We start from the raw sequence: 18,870 nt of genomic DNA, 5'->3' as shown, positions 1-18,870 counted from the left end.
CCATTCTACCCAAGCAATCTATAGAAACCATGCAATCTCTATTAAAAAAAAAAAAAAAAAAAAAACAGTAACATTTTTCATAGAACTAGAACAAATAATCCTAGAATTTGCACAAAAGACTTCAAATAGTCAAAGCCATCTTGAGAAAGAAGAACAAAACTGGAGGCATTATGATCCCAGGTTTCAAGATACACTGCAAAGCTATAGAAATCAAAACATGATGGTACTGGCATAAAAATAGACACATAGATGAATGAAACAAGAGAAAGAGCCCAGAAATAAACCCATACCTATAATGTCCATTAATCTACTACAAAGAAGGCAAGATAACAACAAAGAAAAGATCTCTTCAATAATGGTGTTAGGAAAACTGGACCACTATATTATACGCAAAAGACTGAACCTGAACCACCTTCTTAAAAATAAACTAAAAATGGATTTAAGACCTAAATGTGAGACCTGAAACCATAAAACTGGAAGAAAACATAGGCAGTCATCTCTTAGACATCAGCCTTAGCAACATATTTATGGATCTGTCTTCTCAGGCAAGGGAAACTAAAGAAAAAAATAAACTATTGAAACTACATGGAAATAAACAGTTTTTGCGCTATAAAGGAAACAATCAACAAAGAGGCAACCAAAGGAATGAAAGGGACTATCTACAAATGATAAATGTGGTAAGGACTTAATACCCAAAATAAAGATCTTCTACAACTCAACACCAAAAAAACCAGAACACAATCCAATGAACAGAAATTTTTCTAAAGAAAACATACAGATGGACAACAGACCCATGAAAAGATACTCAACATCAGTCATCACCAGGCAAATGCAAATCAAAACCATAGAGAGGTATCACCTCACACCCATCAGAATACCTAGTATCAAAAAGAAATAAGTGTTCAAAAGAATGCGGAGAAAAGGGAACCCTGGTGCACTGTTGGTGGGAATGTAAACTGGTGCAGCCACCGTGGAAAACGGTACTGAGCTTCCTCAAAAAATTAAAAACAGAAACCCCATATGATCAAATAATTCCACTACTGGCTATTTGCCCAAAGAAAATGAAAACACTAATTCAAAAAGATATACGCACCCCTGTGTGTACTGCAGCATTATACAATAGCCAAGAGATGAAAGCAACCCAAGTGTCCATCAACAGATGAATAAAGAAAATGTGATACACACACACACACACACACACACACACACACACACACACACACAGTGGAATATTATTCATCCATAAAAAAGAATGGAATCTTGCCATCTGTGACAACATGGATAGACCCAGAAGGTATTATGCTAAGTGAAGTAAGTCAGAGAAAACAAATACCAAATGATTTCACTTATGTGTATAATCTAAAAAAACAAAAGAACAAACAGACTCTTAAACACAATGAACAAACTGATGATTGCAAGAGGGGGAAGTGGGGGATGGCTGCAATAAATGAGGGGATTAAGAGGTACAAAATTCCAGTTATAAAATAAATAAGTCACAGAGATGAGAAGTAAAGCGTAGGAAATATAGTCAATAATATTGACAGATGGTGACAACACACACTGTAGTGAGCAGTTAGTAATGTCTCGAATGGTTGAATCAATATGTTGTACACTTGAAACTAACATAACATACCATGTCAATTATATTTTCAGTGATAAGTATTCTACAATTTTTTAAAAGGACTCTCACTTCTAGAAGTCATATTTTAAGATGAATCTGTACCAAGTTTCCTTTACTTGATACTATGATCAGATTTATATTTAAGCTGAAATAAGTGGTCACAGTAATAAACTTGGATAATATGAAAACGTATCAATAGATATTATCCTTCGCTTGCTTCACTACTCCTCACCACGTCCTGCAGAGCTCTCCTATTATTCCAAAAGTGAAAGACCACAACTACTGCTCCCCCATCTGTTCATACTTTTACCCTCCTTAGTCCAACTACCAAATCCAATGCAACCTTCAACACTCATCAAGTCCCACCTACTCCAGAAAGATCCCTGAACTCAAGCCCAAAGTTCTAGTTCTAATTCAAACCATTCTATTACTACAGTTCAACAATTTATATTATTTTCTTATACTTCTATCGTTATTTCACCAAATGCTTCCATATCAATATCCTGTCTCCTCAACCATATAACTTTCTTGAGGGCTGACAAGTCTGTTATTCATATTTGGTACAGTATCATGTCCATATCATGTAAATTTAAAAAAAACTTGATTAACTATAGGAGGGAAAACATGGCAGAGAATATTTAAAGTCAACAGACACAATCCCAAATGCTCAGGCTAGCCCAGATGCTTAAAGGCTTAGTATCTTCATTCTTTCCTCAGTAGGTTTTGAGTCTGGGTACTATAAACTACTTCAGTGAAAGTAGGAATAAATGAGTCCCTGAAGTTTCTACGGGCGTTTTTACAGAGATCTCAATAGAGTAAGAAAGAAGCTTATGTTCAAAGTAGTCCAGCAGGGTCTTTCAACCTGAGAAAACCAGAGACATAAATAGCCTCATCAAACAATCATTCCGTGGCATCTGCTAAGGCTTTACATTTCACACAATGTGCAACAAGTCAACAAATGAATGCTACTGGAAAAAAGCTTCCCAACTGTGATGAAACTACTCTTGCCCTCAACTTCTGATCTAAGGAATTTCTATAAAACTATCTAAAGCCATTCAATTTAATGATATAAATGACAATATAATTAAGTATAAAGTAGTTGTAGATCCAAATTTGAAAAAGCTTAAGAATCATTTTTCTTCTCTATACTACAAAATATACTCATGGTAAGAACATATAAAGCGAACACAAATGTGAACACACAGATCTGCCAAAACAATTCTTTCATTTCTGGTAGAAAAGAATTAGATAATTTTGATTATCATGCTTACTCATATGACTCAGGAGATAGCACAACTACTACCTAGCAGCTTTTAGAATGCTTCTGCAAGCTTCTTGAGTGTGGGGACAAGAGAACCTGAGGGGCCTCCCTGTGGAGGAGCCTGTGTGCTGTGTGCTGTGTGCTTCCTGTGAGAGACAGGAAGACTGCTTCCATTTGCTTCTGCCTCCATCTGCAGCTGAGTAAGTACACAACTAGAGGGAAGAGTCTCATCAAGTCTACACAGAACCATATACACATTTAGACACGAAACAAGCCTTTGATGGGATAACGTTAGGATCAAACTGATCGCTACAAGTGAACACACTGTAAAATAAATTACTAGTGGTTCAATGTAAGAAGTCAGTTTTTCTTTACAAAATACTTTATTAAAGTTTTAGGATAAAGGAGTATTTTAAATAACAATATTTTAAAAGCTATTGAGTATTTAAGGATGTTTTCAATTACAAGAAACGCGAACTCTAAAGAACAGAATATGTAAAGTGGCTCGTGCTACAAGATGGAAATGAAGGTGGGGGCTTGCTCTGTGTCTAAGGAAAGGGGCTTCAACGCCAGCCTTTTAAACAAAAAGCAAACTGCACTTGGTCTCAAAGTCTGCCTGCGAGACTAATTACTCAGTGACACCACAGGGCCATTCCACTTACAGAAGAGAGCTTTCAGACTAATGGAGCACACTAATACCTTCTAAGGCAATGTGTATGAAAAGAGAATGAGATCTAGCACATTTAGATACAATTCAATTTCATAAAGGGTCAGTACTAAGCAAAACTTTAAAGTAACCTATGCAGTATGTAAAAATATTTGAGAATTATGACACCTTAAAAGAAGTTAGTTTTTCTAAAGACTTCCTCAACCATCTTTGGAAGAAGGTGGGTGGCCAACATTTCACTTATTTTTTCCGCTAGAGAAGACAGAGGACCACATCAAGAAAGCAGATCCAGAGATCAAAACAACCAATATGAAGAGAAAAGGATGATGGATGGTTAAGAGAGGTTTAGGGAATATTCCACACAAGATATTTACTGTTATCTAACTCAGTTTCTGAATTCCAATACAAGGGTCCTATCTAAAATTAACCCAATTGGCCAACAACCATTTTCTGGCCACTTATGTTCCAAGCACATTTTTCTATCAAATGGTACAGTCTCAAATTGGGGTAAGGAACCTGAATAAACTGATAAAAGGCCAACTAGATTTGAATTTAAAAAGTTCTACTCATTTACTTATCATTCACTCATTTCATTCAACAGTTACTGAGAACCTATCAAAGTGAGAGGCAATCCTGATGGATCAGATACAAAAATGAGTGATATACATTCTCTGCCTCCTTAAAGGTACATGGTAAGGTGGGAAAAACAAACAATATGACAGTGCAGAGTGTTCAGTGCTATGACAGTGGTAAGCACAGGTTGCTGAGGAAGCACACTTTGGAGCACTAACTCAGTTTCAGCAAAAGTAACTCCCCACTATTTTAGGGCCTTATCAAACAAAATTAACAATTTTCACAAGGAGGAATCTATGTGTCTCTGGAATTCATGTTGATTATTTAAATGGGAGTAGTTTTTCTACATTCGCACTGGGGAAAAGCAGACCACAACAAAAAGACAGACAGAAACAGTTCTGACTTTTTGCTGCTATCTAGCTTTAGGAGACAACCATCCATGGGTCTCTCATGTGTCTGCCCATCTTCTATCCATTACTCTTCCAGATTATCTTTTCAAGGATGTCAACAGAGCAGACAGCCTTAGAAGATAAAAACAATATTTCCCTAAAGGGCAGTGAACAGATTCGTTCCACGACAGGTTAATAAAAGCAGTGTTTCCTGTGGGCAAAGGCTAGGCAGGTTTGCTAGTGGCCCTCTTCCAAGACAGAAGTTCCTTAGCTCTCACACAAACCTACTCTGTGGATGGCACTCAGCTGGCACCACATGCACATGGTCCCTATGGAATTTAAAAGCAAGAAAACCAAAGCAAACTTGAAGCTCCTACAGCTGACTGTGCCATGAATTGTCTAGCAACATAAATCAAAATGTGGCAAGCTTACTTGTTAATCTGCAAGTAGAGTGGCATTTCAGACTCTCCACAGTTCTTGAAACCTAGAAATAACTTGTTTTTCTCTCTTCAGTAAATAGAGCCAAACGAATCTGTAATTTCCACCACATAAGAGAGCTAGTTAATGGGAGGTGGGGAAAGGGAGAGAGGAGAATTAACCCACTACCCCGTATCTAATCCTATAATTATAAACCCATTATAAATCTGGTTGGCTAAATGGTATTAGTATTCAGGCTGGAAACCAAATAGTGTCCTGAAGCCTGCCTGATAGCATATTTTTTGGCAATAAAATACTTTCTCCCTCCTTTTCATGGAAGGGAAAAAGTTAAAAATAGAGTATTATTTCTAAAAATGCCCATTAAAAAAACAATACTTAGTTCAAGGTATTAAATGAAATGGATCAATAGTTATTAACACACATTACTAAGTGTGCTTCAAATTGAGTCAACTAACAACGCTTAATAGAAAATACTAAGGAGAAATAAGAGTCACTAAAAGCCAGCTTTTCAGATTTCTTAAAAAAAAAAAAAAAGTCATTCTCAGAAGATGTGGGTGGGGAGTAGAGATAGCCTAACAGAACTTTACCTAGTCTTTGATGTGTAAAGTTCTACTTTATGGACATGTTGTCAGCAGCTAGAAAAAAGTCTACATAGATCAGGAGATGCAAAGGAAATAAAACAATGCTGAACCAAACCACAGGAGAGAACATTATCTAGCAAGTTCTTACTAAGTGTTTTGAACTTTGTAACTATTTCCCATATCAAACATTCTGAAATTAATGTACCTTCCAAAATTAGGAATCATAGCAAGGAAGAAAGCATTCCTCTACTCTGTTGCTCTCCATAACAAAAACCAGCAGATATGAAAATATGTGCAGGTGGCAGAATTATTCTAATCATAAATACTCAAAAGATGTAACAGGAAATATGCCTTTTTAATTTAAAACAAACTTAGAAATTATTTGGAAGTAGGCTTTATAGTAACTGCTACTAAGAAATTAAGTGATTTCATTTGCTCCACCAATGTGAGGGAAGGGGAGGAAGCTGACCAACAGTAATGAAAATTCCATCAAGAAAGATTATCCATGAAAACAGGAGCGGCATCCTTTAAGTGCTCTCCGAAAAGTTGCAATATGTGATGCCTATCTCACGTGTGCCAAACGCTTAGGATTTTCTTCATATATTCCAGGAACATTTACTAAGGCACTTGTTTCTAGAGCTTAAAATTAATGCACTGTAATAATCACTACTGTGTTGGCTTTATTAACCTGTAACAAAATGTCAGTCTGTTTTCAATCATTTATAATGCCAAACAAAAACCAGCAGATTCTCTGTCCAACACTGTATCAGGACCGTCTGTCACCTTTATTCTAACAGCCAGCAGGCAAGCAACAAAAAGAAAAGAAAGGAAAACAAACCAAAAATAGCAACAGCCTTCCGGGAGTAGCAATGTCCAGAGATTGACGATCTGCTACTTGCTTAACAGAGATAAACTTTCTGTCCTATAACAAACACTCCTGATTTTAAAAATAAATAAAAATTTCAAAATTCAATTTACTAAAACTTCATTGTAGATGTTTCCAATCATGACTTATTCAGGAAGAGCTAGCTATATTATTGCTTTATTTTGATATAGGGATGAAAGTGCTGTTGATGAATGCAGCAGGAGAGACTCACTGAAAGAAAATGACCCTAAACTACCAACAAGTGCTAGGTGTCTGCCGTATGAAAGATGCTGCAGACGATGCAACAAGCAAAAAGTGCAACCTGCCCTCAAGGAGATTCATCTGGCTACACATTCCTTTTACAGTCAACGCGCCTACCAAAAACCTACTCACCGGTTCTTCCTCTCAACCTTCCTTCCTTCCTTGAAGGGGTAAGCGCACAATTTAAACAGGGAACTAAGCACCAAAGAGGGTCGAGGAACCCTCACACTGCAGGTGTGGCAGTGTCCCTCACAGGATCAAATTCCACTCATCAAAAAGGACCCAAAAGGCAGGGAAGGGTTAAAGAGAAACGGCACAATTTTCTAAATGGCAAATTCTATGTTCCATTCACTAAGCATCATTCATTACACACATACACAAATATCCCCACAGCATTCTATGATGACCATATAAACAGCTTTTCCAACAAGGTGGAGAAAAAGAAAAAAACACCAGGATACTCTACGCTCCAAAATTAAAACAATCCAACCCAAAGAAAAGGCAGCAAAAATGGTAGAGCTAGAGCCAGAAAACAAAGAGAGGTGCGTTTTACTCTAGTAGTTTTTCTTTAATGTTTTGTAAAATTATTATTGTATGATGAATTGGAAATTAAAGGCCTAGTCCTTGAGAAAACATAGCTTGGGAAGCAGTGCCCTGAAAACTTTTAAAATGTAAGCCATCATGAAGTCGGTAGGACAACCTCACTCTCAGAAGTGCTGTGAACAGGAGTCAGGGAGCCCTGAAAGGGGAGCACTCCAGCATCACCAATCACACCCCCAACCAGAGGAAGCTGATTTTACATGTCCAATCAGGAAGAAGGAAGAAGTTCTCCTGGCCCAGCAACAGCCCAGCCAATGAGAAACCAACACACTCGGCCAATGAGAAGCCAGCATCACCTGGAAACTCTTCAAAGCAGCCCCTCCCAACTTCCTCCTTTCCCTCTCCCCTGCTCTCTGGATTTGCCTACGCTTCATCATAGTTTATCCTGAGTTGCAATAATCTGAATAAATTCCTGAATAAACTCATTTTGCTGGTAAAAAGGCTGACTCTTTTGGTTTTGGTTTCTAATGTCAACTACATACAGTTTATACTTAGATTTTACTGTCACTGAAAAAAACTGGCCTTTCTTAACATACAGGCATCCGTGTTCCCACTGAACTTTACTGAAGTGTCACTGGCTCTGGCCAATTAACTTGCTAGCATGGGCTCCCAGAGGGTCTGAATTCTCTTTACATTCCCTTTACCCAGTCTAGCTCCCAGGCTCCATTAACCAACCAGCAAATTACACACATGCTCAGGGCACCAGCCAAGCTGGAGTACTTGAAGATGTGTATGAAATAATATATTTCAACAAAAGCAATAAACTAGTCAACATGGAAAAAATCAGAACTTAAGGACTTCCACTGCTTTAAAATTTAGTACAACTTTTCTTTCAAATTACACATGGATGGAGGGAGCACAACAACATTTTCAGGGCTCAAAAACCAATCAAGGTCTTAAGCCAGCAATAGCAGAAGAGTGCCCTACGTACTCCCGGGGAGGGGCCTCTGGGTATTACATGTTCAATTGCAATACTCCACACACACCCCAACCCTGCCTCCCCCTTACTCTGCTTCACTTTTCCCACAACACACGCACTTATTTTTTTGTGCAGCTTCCCCCACTACAATTGAAGCTCCATGAGGACAAGGAATGTTATTAATGTTGTCAACACCTGGTGCTTACTAGGAGGTGTTCATTAAGTATTCGGTGAGTGAGTTTTTCCTAAAAGACCCATGAAGCGTTCATTTAATAAGCCTCCATTTCACCTGAAATGTAAACTTTCATGGCAAAGCTTCACATCAAAGCAAACGTGATTTAACTCTGCCTGTCACCAATAAATGGCACTGTTTCAGCTGCTGCCTTGGACTTAAGATTTGTCATGTACCTTTGAAGCTGTTCCAAAAACATACATTGAACAGAACGAAGTAAAACGGAAATCTGTTCCAACAAATTTGTGAGGTGAATAGTATGTTGAGTACAATCCAGTGCCTCCACAAACACAGCCCTCCTGTTAAAAAGCTTTAGGGAGGTAGACATATATTGATTACTATGACTTTAAGAACAAAGGGTCTTACAAACAGCATTTGGAAACCTGTTCATAACCAGAGTACCTGCCATATTAGCCTAAATTCTCTTCAGTTATATTTGTTGGAGCTATAAATATAAACAAGCACGTGTTGATGACTGAAAAGCTCCTTATTTCTGATTATCCTAACAATCAAGCTCAAGGGCAACTTACACGGCCCTTAAAAATAACCTGTCCTAGGGGCGCCTGGGTGGCTCAATCGGTTAAGTGTCCGACTCTGGCTCAGGTCATGATCTCACAGTTTGTGACTTCGAGCCCTGCATCGGGCTCTGTGCTGACAGCTTAGAGCCTGGAGCCTGCTTCAAATTCTATGTCTCCTTCTCTCTCTGATCATGCTCTGTCTCTCTCCCTTCAAAAATAAAAACATTAAAATAAAAAATTTTTTAAATAGCCTGCCCTATTTCACATTTCTTTCATTACCTTCACTTTAAAGCAAAGATAAACATATCTTGATTAAATAAAGTTTCTAAAAATTAGGCTATAAAATTAATTCACTAGAAAATTCAGTAGCCAGCAGATGCTTTAAACACTGAGGATGTATAAAAGCAGGAAATGAAGGGAAGAGTCAAAATATTTTGATACAATAATGATTCCGCATGTGAAAGAATAAACATCAAGCCAAAAGCTTTTAGCTTTCCATTGTCGATTTACATCTTCAGGAAATCATATGCATAAAAAACTCAAATAGGGAAGGAAGGAAATATATATTTATATATATAATTCAGTATGTACATCTCACTTTCAAGTCACACAATAACTATTCCTTTTGAATTGGAATGAAGTTTGAATTGCAATTAAAGAATTAAAAACAGGAAATAAGACAAAGAAAAAGCACCTGTAGGAAGCCAAGAGACACATATACCAACTCTATCTTGACTACACAACAATGAAGGTCATCCCACCATTGTTCCACTTCATGGTATCAAAAGTGAGGGTACATTAATCTTGACTCTCAGGTTTTAAAGAGCTCTGCCTTCTGTCTCATTCGACTAAGCATTATATAAGACCCCTGCACACATAGGTTATGGCAACCTCAGTGGTCACCCAGTACAGAACAAATAGAAATTAGGACATTCATGGAGGTATATTATGAAATGCCAAAAAAAGAAAGACTAGTTAACCAGACAATCAGAATCCAGATGTCCATGACAAGAAGTAAAGGCACGCTTCAAGAAGAGGCATGATCAGCAATGAATCTAGAAGAGTAGCTAAGATGTGAAATGCTGGAGTGGTCAGAGTCTTCAGTGTGAGTGGAAACTCACACAGGAAAGAATGGGCTGGTGGTGCAGTGGGGCAGGGGGGCAGGGGGCAGGGGGGAGGGGGGAGGGGGGCATGGCAAGTTTAGGAAGCCCAGTTGAAACGATGAACTTAAGGGAAGCATGGAAGGCCAACCACATGAAAAAAATACTAACCTGACTGAGGTCTGCAGGAAGATGATGGGAAAACAGTGGGGACCAATTATGAGGCTTATCCAAGCCAAGTCTGAGGCAGTAATGGGCTGCAGAAAAACAGCTGCAGTGCTAGTAGGCAGTAAAAATGAACTCTAAAAGAAACTCCTAAATGTAGAACTGCCAAGAATCAAAACAAAGCACAATTACACTGAGGCTTGTGTCAGGTGGGCATAGGTACAAATTCCAGTTATGCCACTTCACTAATTCTGCAACACTGGGCAAGCAATTGACCCTTTCAAAGTCTCTGTTTCTTAACCTGCAAAATGGGGGCAATACTGCATAAGACTGTGGTAAGAGTTTAGTATATGATACACGATAATCAAAGTGCATGACAGATTACAGAAAACTAACAGATACTCATCACTTCCTGACATTTCTTTTACAAAAACTGAGTTGTCTGCAAGAAATTTCAGGAAATAAGCTACCATAGTTCATTCCCATGTTAAATCAAATAATTATGGGGATAAAAAACAGCTAAACCAGCACTCTCCTGCAACAGTTCATCAGCATGCCCAATCATTCCCCAAACAACGACAATACTTCCTCTAATGTCCATTTAAATCAACATTCTTTAAATATAAGTAAAATCCATATCCCAATATCGCCTACATAGTATCTTCTAGAAATACACTGCACAGCACTGATATCCACAAGAATACTGCCAGGTAACTGGACAGAGAACTCCACCCAGGAAATTAATGCAATAATTTTATTTAATGATTACACATGAAATACCTACTGTTAAACCACTTTTAGTTCTATTTATAAGCAATAAATCCATTTCTACGAGGCACTTCCTAATATAGTCTGATTATATCAAATTATAAACTCTCCATAAATATTTGGCTGTGATGTTGACTGCACCTGTGATATTAGTGTAGGGTTTAGCACTGTCCAGATCAATGCACAAGACTGAGAATGTTAAAAATGCTCTATCCACTAGGCTATAATCATAAAAGCAAACTGGTTTCCTAATATAACACCTGAAGTAAATGAAGTGCATCACTTTTTCTTTCTACAACTGGTCCTGATTCAGACAAAGGCCTTATTTTCCCCAGCAACTCCCTCAGACACTGCCTGGCCATGGCACTGGCAAAACTGTATCGCGCCCTTATCTGTACATTCCTATTATACTTTATCAGCTGGAAATCATAGCTAATGTTCACACTCTTCTTCTACATACACAACTGTGCTGGGTGCTTTCTATTTCTAATCATAACTCTGCAAAGTAGACACTGTTATTGGACCCATTTTACAGACACACACTAAGGTTCAGAAAGTTTAACTACAGAACATCATGCCAGAAATAGTTTCCCAAACTAAACACATACTTTCTTGTGGCATGGTTTTTCTCACTCTGTACTCTTTGCTGAGAGTGCTTTACCAGCTCATATTAACACCTATCTGTTATTTAAGGTACAATTGCCCCTGGGGCCATCTTCTCCCCCAAGTGCCAATATGAGAGCTTTAAAACATTTGGTTGCATGAATGAATAAAGGAAGAGAAAGCTGGGATTCTCTACTGAAATTCTAGTTTAATAATCAGCTACATTAACTCAAGTCATAAGCCTCTAAAGCTCACTAAGTACCTAGCACAGTCCCTGGCACCTGGTAGGCACTCAGTAACTGCTCCCAGAAAGAGGGAAAAAAGACAAGTAGGAAGGAGGAGGAAGAGGAAACAGAAAAGACAGAGACAAGAGGCAGAAAAACCAAGCCTCCATATATAGGAATCTTGATTCGGAATTTTAGAATATTTTTGTAAGAGGATACTTATAAAAAATAATATTAGCTAATCTATGTTTTACCAGCAGCGAGTTCTTGCAACACCAAGAATTTCTGTGCAAAAATGTAAGACTCCAAGTAAACGTAATATAGATTCTACTATAAACAAAGACTTATCTATGAGTATCATTCAAATCTTAAGACTGACCTAGGTTTACTGTTTAGATAGCTGTAAAAGGACAAATGCTGAGCTAAAAATGGAATCCACCTATCAGTCTCCTCCCTAAACAATTATAAAATGAGAAACACAAAAGTACATGCTTAGAGATTTCATTCTTATATTTAAGAAATGTTTTAAAATCATTTTCAAATTCATCACTGTAATTATATATTCACACTCCTAACACTGTTTCCTTAGAGTCAACTTTCTTGCCAATACCAAAAAAAACTAGCCAAAACACAGATTTCTTCCCGATGACAGGAGGTCAGCCAAACTTCTCTTAACTGCCCTGGTGCGTGATCACCCTGACTACGCTCTCTACCTCCCTGTCACTCTTGATTTGCTCCCCAGTGCTAAGGAAATCTATTTCTCTGCTAATGCCTTCATCCTGTCAAATAGAAAAGGACTATGACAGGGCAGTCTTCCAGAAGATACTGCTTGCACCTGCACTCGGCACCTCTCTTCTCCATTCATGCCCAGATCCAAAGAGGCAAACGTACCAATTCTGTATTCCACGTGTCTGCACACAATGGGTAGCACAAAGAAATGTAACGTGCTATCAGTTATGCTGACATCACCCATTTAGATCAAGTAAACTAAATGCAAATCATATGGTAGGCAACAGGACAGGAGAATGTGATTTGGCATCAGAGATAGGTTCTGAGTACTGACTCCACCACTGTAACTTTGGAAAAGACATTTAAAAGGCTTTGTGAAATTTAAATATCATCATCTGCCTTTCCTGTTACGAGGACAAAATGAGAACTTGTAAGCATCTGGTATATGTTAAAACACCAAATAAATTATTTTATCAATGACAATGATTATTAAACAAATCCCATGTCATCTGCAACCCAATGTGTCCCCTCCGATGCTCCAAGCTGTAACTGATTCAACAAATCTCCTCCACTTTCCAAGGGGGCAAGAAAGGAAAGAAAGATAATCGGGACAAAGAATAGCCTGTGATAGAAGGAATGAAACCAGTTCTCTTACATGTCTGGTATGTTGTCCCTAACAGCAATTATGAAACAGGAGCAACAAAAAATATGTGAACAAAGACAACCGTGTCTGGAAAAAGTACTTAAGTCTCCCAAGGGGAATATAGCGTTTATGTGTAAATAACAGTATTATTTCCATTGTGAGTATGGTTTGGTTGGTATTCTTTTATCAGGTCTATCCTTAAAATTAGGTAATAGAGGAAGAAAGCAGCCTGCAGTGAGTACAACTCAATACTAAAATATAACATGCAAGAACAAAGGCTAAAATAGAAACCTGACTGCAAATGCTGATGCAAAAATCACACGCAAAACAAAATGCCTTAAAAACAAGATGAAGAACCAGAAAGATGGTAACAATCTGAGAGCAAGTAAACATTGACTCTGAAAGCCTTAAGGCACATAACAAGTAAAGCTGGCAAGATTAGGTCGGGGGGAGGCAGTAAGCCTTTCTATTTCAGCCAAAGAACCAGTAATTTCAACTGTAGCTGTATACAGCACTAGGGAATGTGCAGGAAGAAAGAAAAAAACATTCCTTTTCCAGCCTCTCAAAATCCTGCCGTCCCAAACTATTCCTCACGTTTGATGCATACGTCATACACTTCCAATTTATTTCATTTAAAAACATCATGTAGGTATTTTAAAAATAGAACTTCCGGGGCGCCTGGGTGGCTTGGTCGGTTAAGCGTCCGACTTCGGCTCAGGTCACGATCTCGCGGTCCGTGAGTTCGAGCCCCGCGTCGGGCTCTGTGCGGACAGCTCAGAGCCTGGAGCCTGTTTCAGATTCTGTGTCTCCCTCTCTCTGTGACCCTCCCCCGTTCATGCTCTGTCTCTCTCTGTCTCAAAAATAAATAAACGTTAAAAAAAAAAAAAATTAAATTAAAAAAAAAAAAAAATAGAACTTCCTACAGTACACCATGAAAATGTATTCTTAAGTTAGAACTTTACATCATTACTATTAGATACTTTTATTTACTACCTAAATTACAAAGCTTGGCCTACACAGGCATATAATTTAATGAGTAAAAAAAAGAAAGTTATTTATGCTCATGCTTATAGAAAATTAAACAATACCTTTTGAATCATTTTAAGCCAATCAGATAAATCATATTTTTAAAATCTTATAGTTTCAAAATATAGGTTTCCAAAAATAAACCCCACAGGTATGAATTATATCTAATTCACAGCAAATAAAATTATCAAAGTGAAAGAATAAGAAATTCAGCACATCACTCATTCATTCATGGAACATCTTTGAAATTCAACAGGAGCTAGACACTGTACCAGGCCCTGAGTACATACTGGTCAGTAAGACATTAATTTCAAGGAATTCAGAATCCAGCAAGGAAGGCAGGCCAACACACAATTTTGTGTGACAGAAGATAATAGAAAAAGTTTAAAAACCCAAGAACACCAATTAATGTTTAAGGACTTTTGGAGACCAACAGAAAAGACCAGTATCACAGCACAGGAAAAGGAGTGAAAAAGACAAGCACAGAAATTATACAACTGAAATAAATGATGTTCAATAATAGAATCAATAAAAGATAAACTCAAATGGTAAGACATTTCTCACTGATTCTTTTTCAAAATAGTAAAAACGTAATATTCATTGTTAGAGTAAGTAAAGGGGCAATGGCATACAAGGCCAGGGTCAAGGGCTGTGACCTCTCTATAGGATAGTATGGCAAAATGTATAAAAAGTTTTTTAAATGTGTCACAGTCCCAAAGTCATTAGAAGAAAACAAGCCAATATCCCTCATGAACACAGAAACAAACATCCTTAACAAAATATTAGAAAGCAAAACCCTGCAATAGATAAAACACAACGTGACTAAGTGAAGGTTATCAAAGGAATTCAATGTTGGTTCAACATTAAAAAAATCAGTATGTTAACAGAACAAGTATATATTCACCTTAATAGCTGGGGTGGGGGGAAGCACGTGACAAAATTTTCACCATCCATTTTGATAAACGCACTAAACCAGCCAGTAATGGAATGGAACTTTCCCACCCCGAAAAAAGCATTTACACAAAACTTAAAGGTAACATCAGGTATAATCATAAAAGACTAATGTTTTCCCTCCCACAGATGAGGAAAAGAACAACGATGGCCACTCTCACCAGTGCTATTCAACATAAAATATAATTAAGAAAATGAAATAAAAGGTACACAGATTGGAAAGAAGAAACGAAACCATCTTTATTCACAAACCCCATTACCATCTACAGAGAAAATCCCAAAGAATCCCCCAAAATAAAGCCACTAGAACTAATGGGTCAGTTTAGAATGACTAGCATACAAAAATACTGAAAACAAAGGATTAGAAATTTGTATTTTAACAGTATAATTTATAATAGTATTGAAAACTATGAAATAAAGATGAATCTAACAAAAAAATGTGCAAGATAGACATGCTTAAAATCATAAAACCACACTAAAACACAGTAAAAGCCTAAATAAACGGAAAGATATGCTGTATTGTTGAATCAGACAACTCAAGATGTCAATTCTCCCCAAACAGATTTAAAGATTTCAATGAAATCTCAATGAAGATAACATAAGGGGGGTTTTTTTTGTACCAATTAACTAGCTGGTTCAAAAACGTATAAGAAAATACAGTGGCCCAAAAAGAACCAAAACAAAATTTTTTTTAAATATCAAGTTCGAAGACTTGTACTACCTAATTTGAGATTTACCATGAAACTAATCAAGATAGGTATTACTGGAGAAAGGATGGCTAACAGAGACAAGAGTCAGAGACCTACATATACGTGGTCAACCCTGGACAAAGGGGACAAGGTTCCTGAATGGAGAAAGCACTATTTAACAAAGATACTGGTTCAACTAGACCCCAACTAAAAAAAAAAAAAAAAGAAAAAAGAAAAGAAAGAAAAGAACCTTAACCCTTCCCTCACACCATACACAAAAATTAAGCTAAAATAAGCTTTAGCCCTAAATTTAAGCACTAAAACTATAAAACCTCCCAGGGAAAACATAGGAGGAAATCTTTGTGGCCTTAGGTTAACCACAGACTTATCAGATACAACACAAAGTCTATCAATTCTATAACAAAGAGTAATAAATCACACTTCAAAAACCAGATCATTATCCATGTACTTAACCAAAAACATTAGAATACCTAGGCTCAATTTCCAGCTATGCCAGCAACAAACAGTGCACGTCACTATCTTACGGTCTCTGTCTCCCAGTTGTTTTTTCCCTTTACCTGTGTAATGAGACAGTACCTACCTCACAGGGTTATTCAAGGACCAAATGAGATAATGTTCAGAAAACACCAAATTATACATTAAGTACTCAATAACGATGTTTGCTACCTTTCCAAGATTTTTATTTAGTTACTTAAACACCATCTGAGTTTCACAGTTCAAAATGTAGAATTTCCACTGTGAGTCTTAGAGTTTATTAAAAATTAGAGCTCAGCTTCAGTTTTTAATTCAATTCACTTTAAAGAAATGATGAAGAATAAATGCATACAAAATAAGAAGGGGACCAAGGAAGGGGAGGAGAAACACATTAACCGCGCACCTACAGACACTCCAGAAAACAGATGCTTTATCTGAATTCTCTCTCTTATTTTTCCTAGCAGGTACCTATAGAGGAACAAAGGATCTACATGATACTTTTAACAAACCTTCATAAGTGGCCTTTAAAAAGGAGTGCTGGCTTTCTATTTAAGACCCTGCGTTGGTGCCCCAAAGCAAATGTCTCGTTACAAGTTAAATCCATGCTTAGGGAGATTAAATTGTTGTAAGGGATATTTGTAATGATTTAAATCAGAAAGTAGTATGTTAATAATCACAGTGAAGGATCGTCATGCTATAAACCATAGAACCCCATCACCTGCCTTCCTTACCGTTATAACCATGGCTCTGGCTACTTTTAAAACATGCCTCAGAAGAGCAGTAAATGAGATTAAATTCGTCAGCATTCTTAGAGTTCCCTAGGTTATGAACAAGGAGAATTCTCTGGCACTTATTCCATCTTTAAATATGGAGAAAGAGGGAGCCTTCACTTCAAAGAATGTCATTCTACACATTTCTCCTAGTCCTTCCTGCCCCCAGAGTTCCCCCCAAAGGCCACAAGCAACACACAGTAAGAAGTGGTGGGAAATAACAGAAGACCATCCAGTGGGAATAAACTTACCTGTGGTGTTTTGTTCTCTTTAAGGTCCAACCCAAACACATTGTGCCGCTTCACTGTAAAGAAATCAGCATCGTGTCCATCGTCCTCGTCCTCATCTCTGTCTAAGAACTGCCCAGGGGCTTCCTTGGACTCCCCAGTGCTAGGGACAGACTGAAGTGAAGACTCTTTTGCTTTTGCCAGTTTCTCTTCCATTTCTTCCTCATCTTCCTTCTCTTCTTCCTCTTCATCACTAATCCCCTTACCCGGTGTGTATTCTGTCTCTTCTGGTCTTTTCCCACCTTTCTGAAGGATGGACATTTTCTCATTGAAGTAGGCTCTAAATTCTTCTACTTCATCATTGGTGAGGGAGGGAGCCCTTGGCTCAATTTGTTTGTCATCTTGGCTCACCACCAATTCTTTGGGGGGTTGTTTCTGCATTTTCTGAAGAAATCTTACCCGAGGTGCCACAGCAAGACCAAGAGATCTTAAACATGAACAAACGAAAACAGTTATCTCAGCACACTGATGGTGTGCTTATGGTATTATGCAACAGTTTCTCAAGAGTGGAGATCTATTTTTGGAGTTTTTAAAAAAACACTCCTCTGAAATACAACTCAATCTTGACAGATTAGATGATCCAAAAGGCAAGCCAAAAAATACCAAATACCCATCAGAAAACACTGAAGATACCTCACTTTTCATTAAGAGGTTAACAAGGTATAACATAAAGAGCATGAAACCAGAAACAAGGGAACAGGTCAAGTACTAAATCTGCCTATTTCCAGTTTACTTCTTTCAGCCTCGGCTCCCTCAAATACAGGATATCGATACCTACCAGGCCCACCTCACAGCTGTTGTAACAATCCGACTTGCTAACTATATGAAAACACTTTGTGAAATGTCAATACTAAACCTGGAAAAGACATGGTCAAGAAAGGACAAAACAGCTCTCTGCAAAGAACAAACTCAAATTACCACTGTCCTCTCCTCTTTTACTACGACATAATCACTTCTACAAAAATACATTTATTTATTTTTGAGACAGAGAGTGAAGCAGAGCACGAGTAGGGGACGGGCAGAGACAAAAGGAGACACAGAATCCAAAAGAGGCTCCAGGCTCTGAGCAAGCATTCAGCACAGAGCCCGACGCAGGGCTTGAACCCATGAACCGTGAGATCATGACCTGAGCCAAAGTCAGACACTTAACCAATTGAGCCACCCAAGCACCCCAAAAAGAAAGGATTTCTAAACGAGACCAAAAAAGAAAAGAAAAATTATTTTCTCCTTCTAATATCAAGATTCACTTTATGATCAGCTCCTAAGTTCCTACTCGCAGATGGGAAATAAACTCCTGAAACCGGGCCTGCTACAATAAACAGCTAACATTATGACATGGCTCCATTGCCTCTTTCCTATGAGACATGAGTCAAGAAAACTCAGAGGTACGTGGGAAAGCAGATTCAGAAATGGGACTGCTGATGTTCAAATCCTGACTGTCATCACCAGCTGTGTGATTGAAGGATGTTACTGAACCTCTATACCTCAGTTCTCT

General features: G+C 37.9%; 1 protein-coding gene across 1 annotated transcript in view; it reads right to left on the bottom strand.

Moving 5' to 3' along the window:
• Window positions 1-18,870, bottom strand: part of DDX10 (DEAD-box helicase 10) — a 278,111-nt gene that overhangs the window by 209,874 nt on the left and 49,367 nt on the right. Inside the window, exon 13 of the mRNA XM_058686692.1 lies at window positions 17,340-17,802. Coding sequence (XP_058542675.1) covers window positions 17,340-17,802 — 463 coding nt within the window. The remainder of the gene's footprint in view (window positions 1-17,339; window positions 17,803-18,870) is intronic.

This window comes from Neofelis nebulosa, chromosome 10, assembly GCF_028018385.1.
Source record: "Neofelis nebulosa isolate mNeoNeb1 chromosome 10, mNeoNeb1.pri, whole genome shotgun sequence".
Classification (NCBI taxonomy): Eukaryota; Metazoa; Chordata; class Mammalia; order Carnivora; family Felidae; genus Neofelis; species Neofelis nebulosa.
Note: the sequence above shows the minus strand (reverse complement) of the source record. Positions and strands in the feature narration are given on the sequence as shown.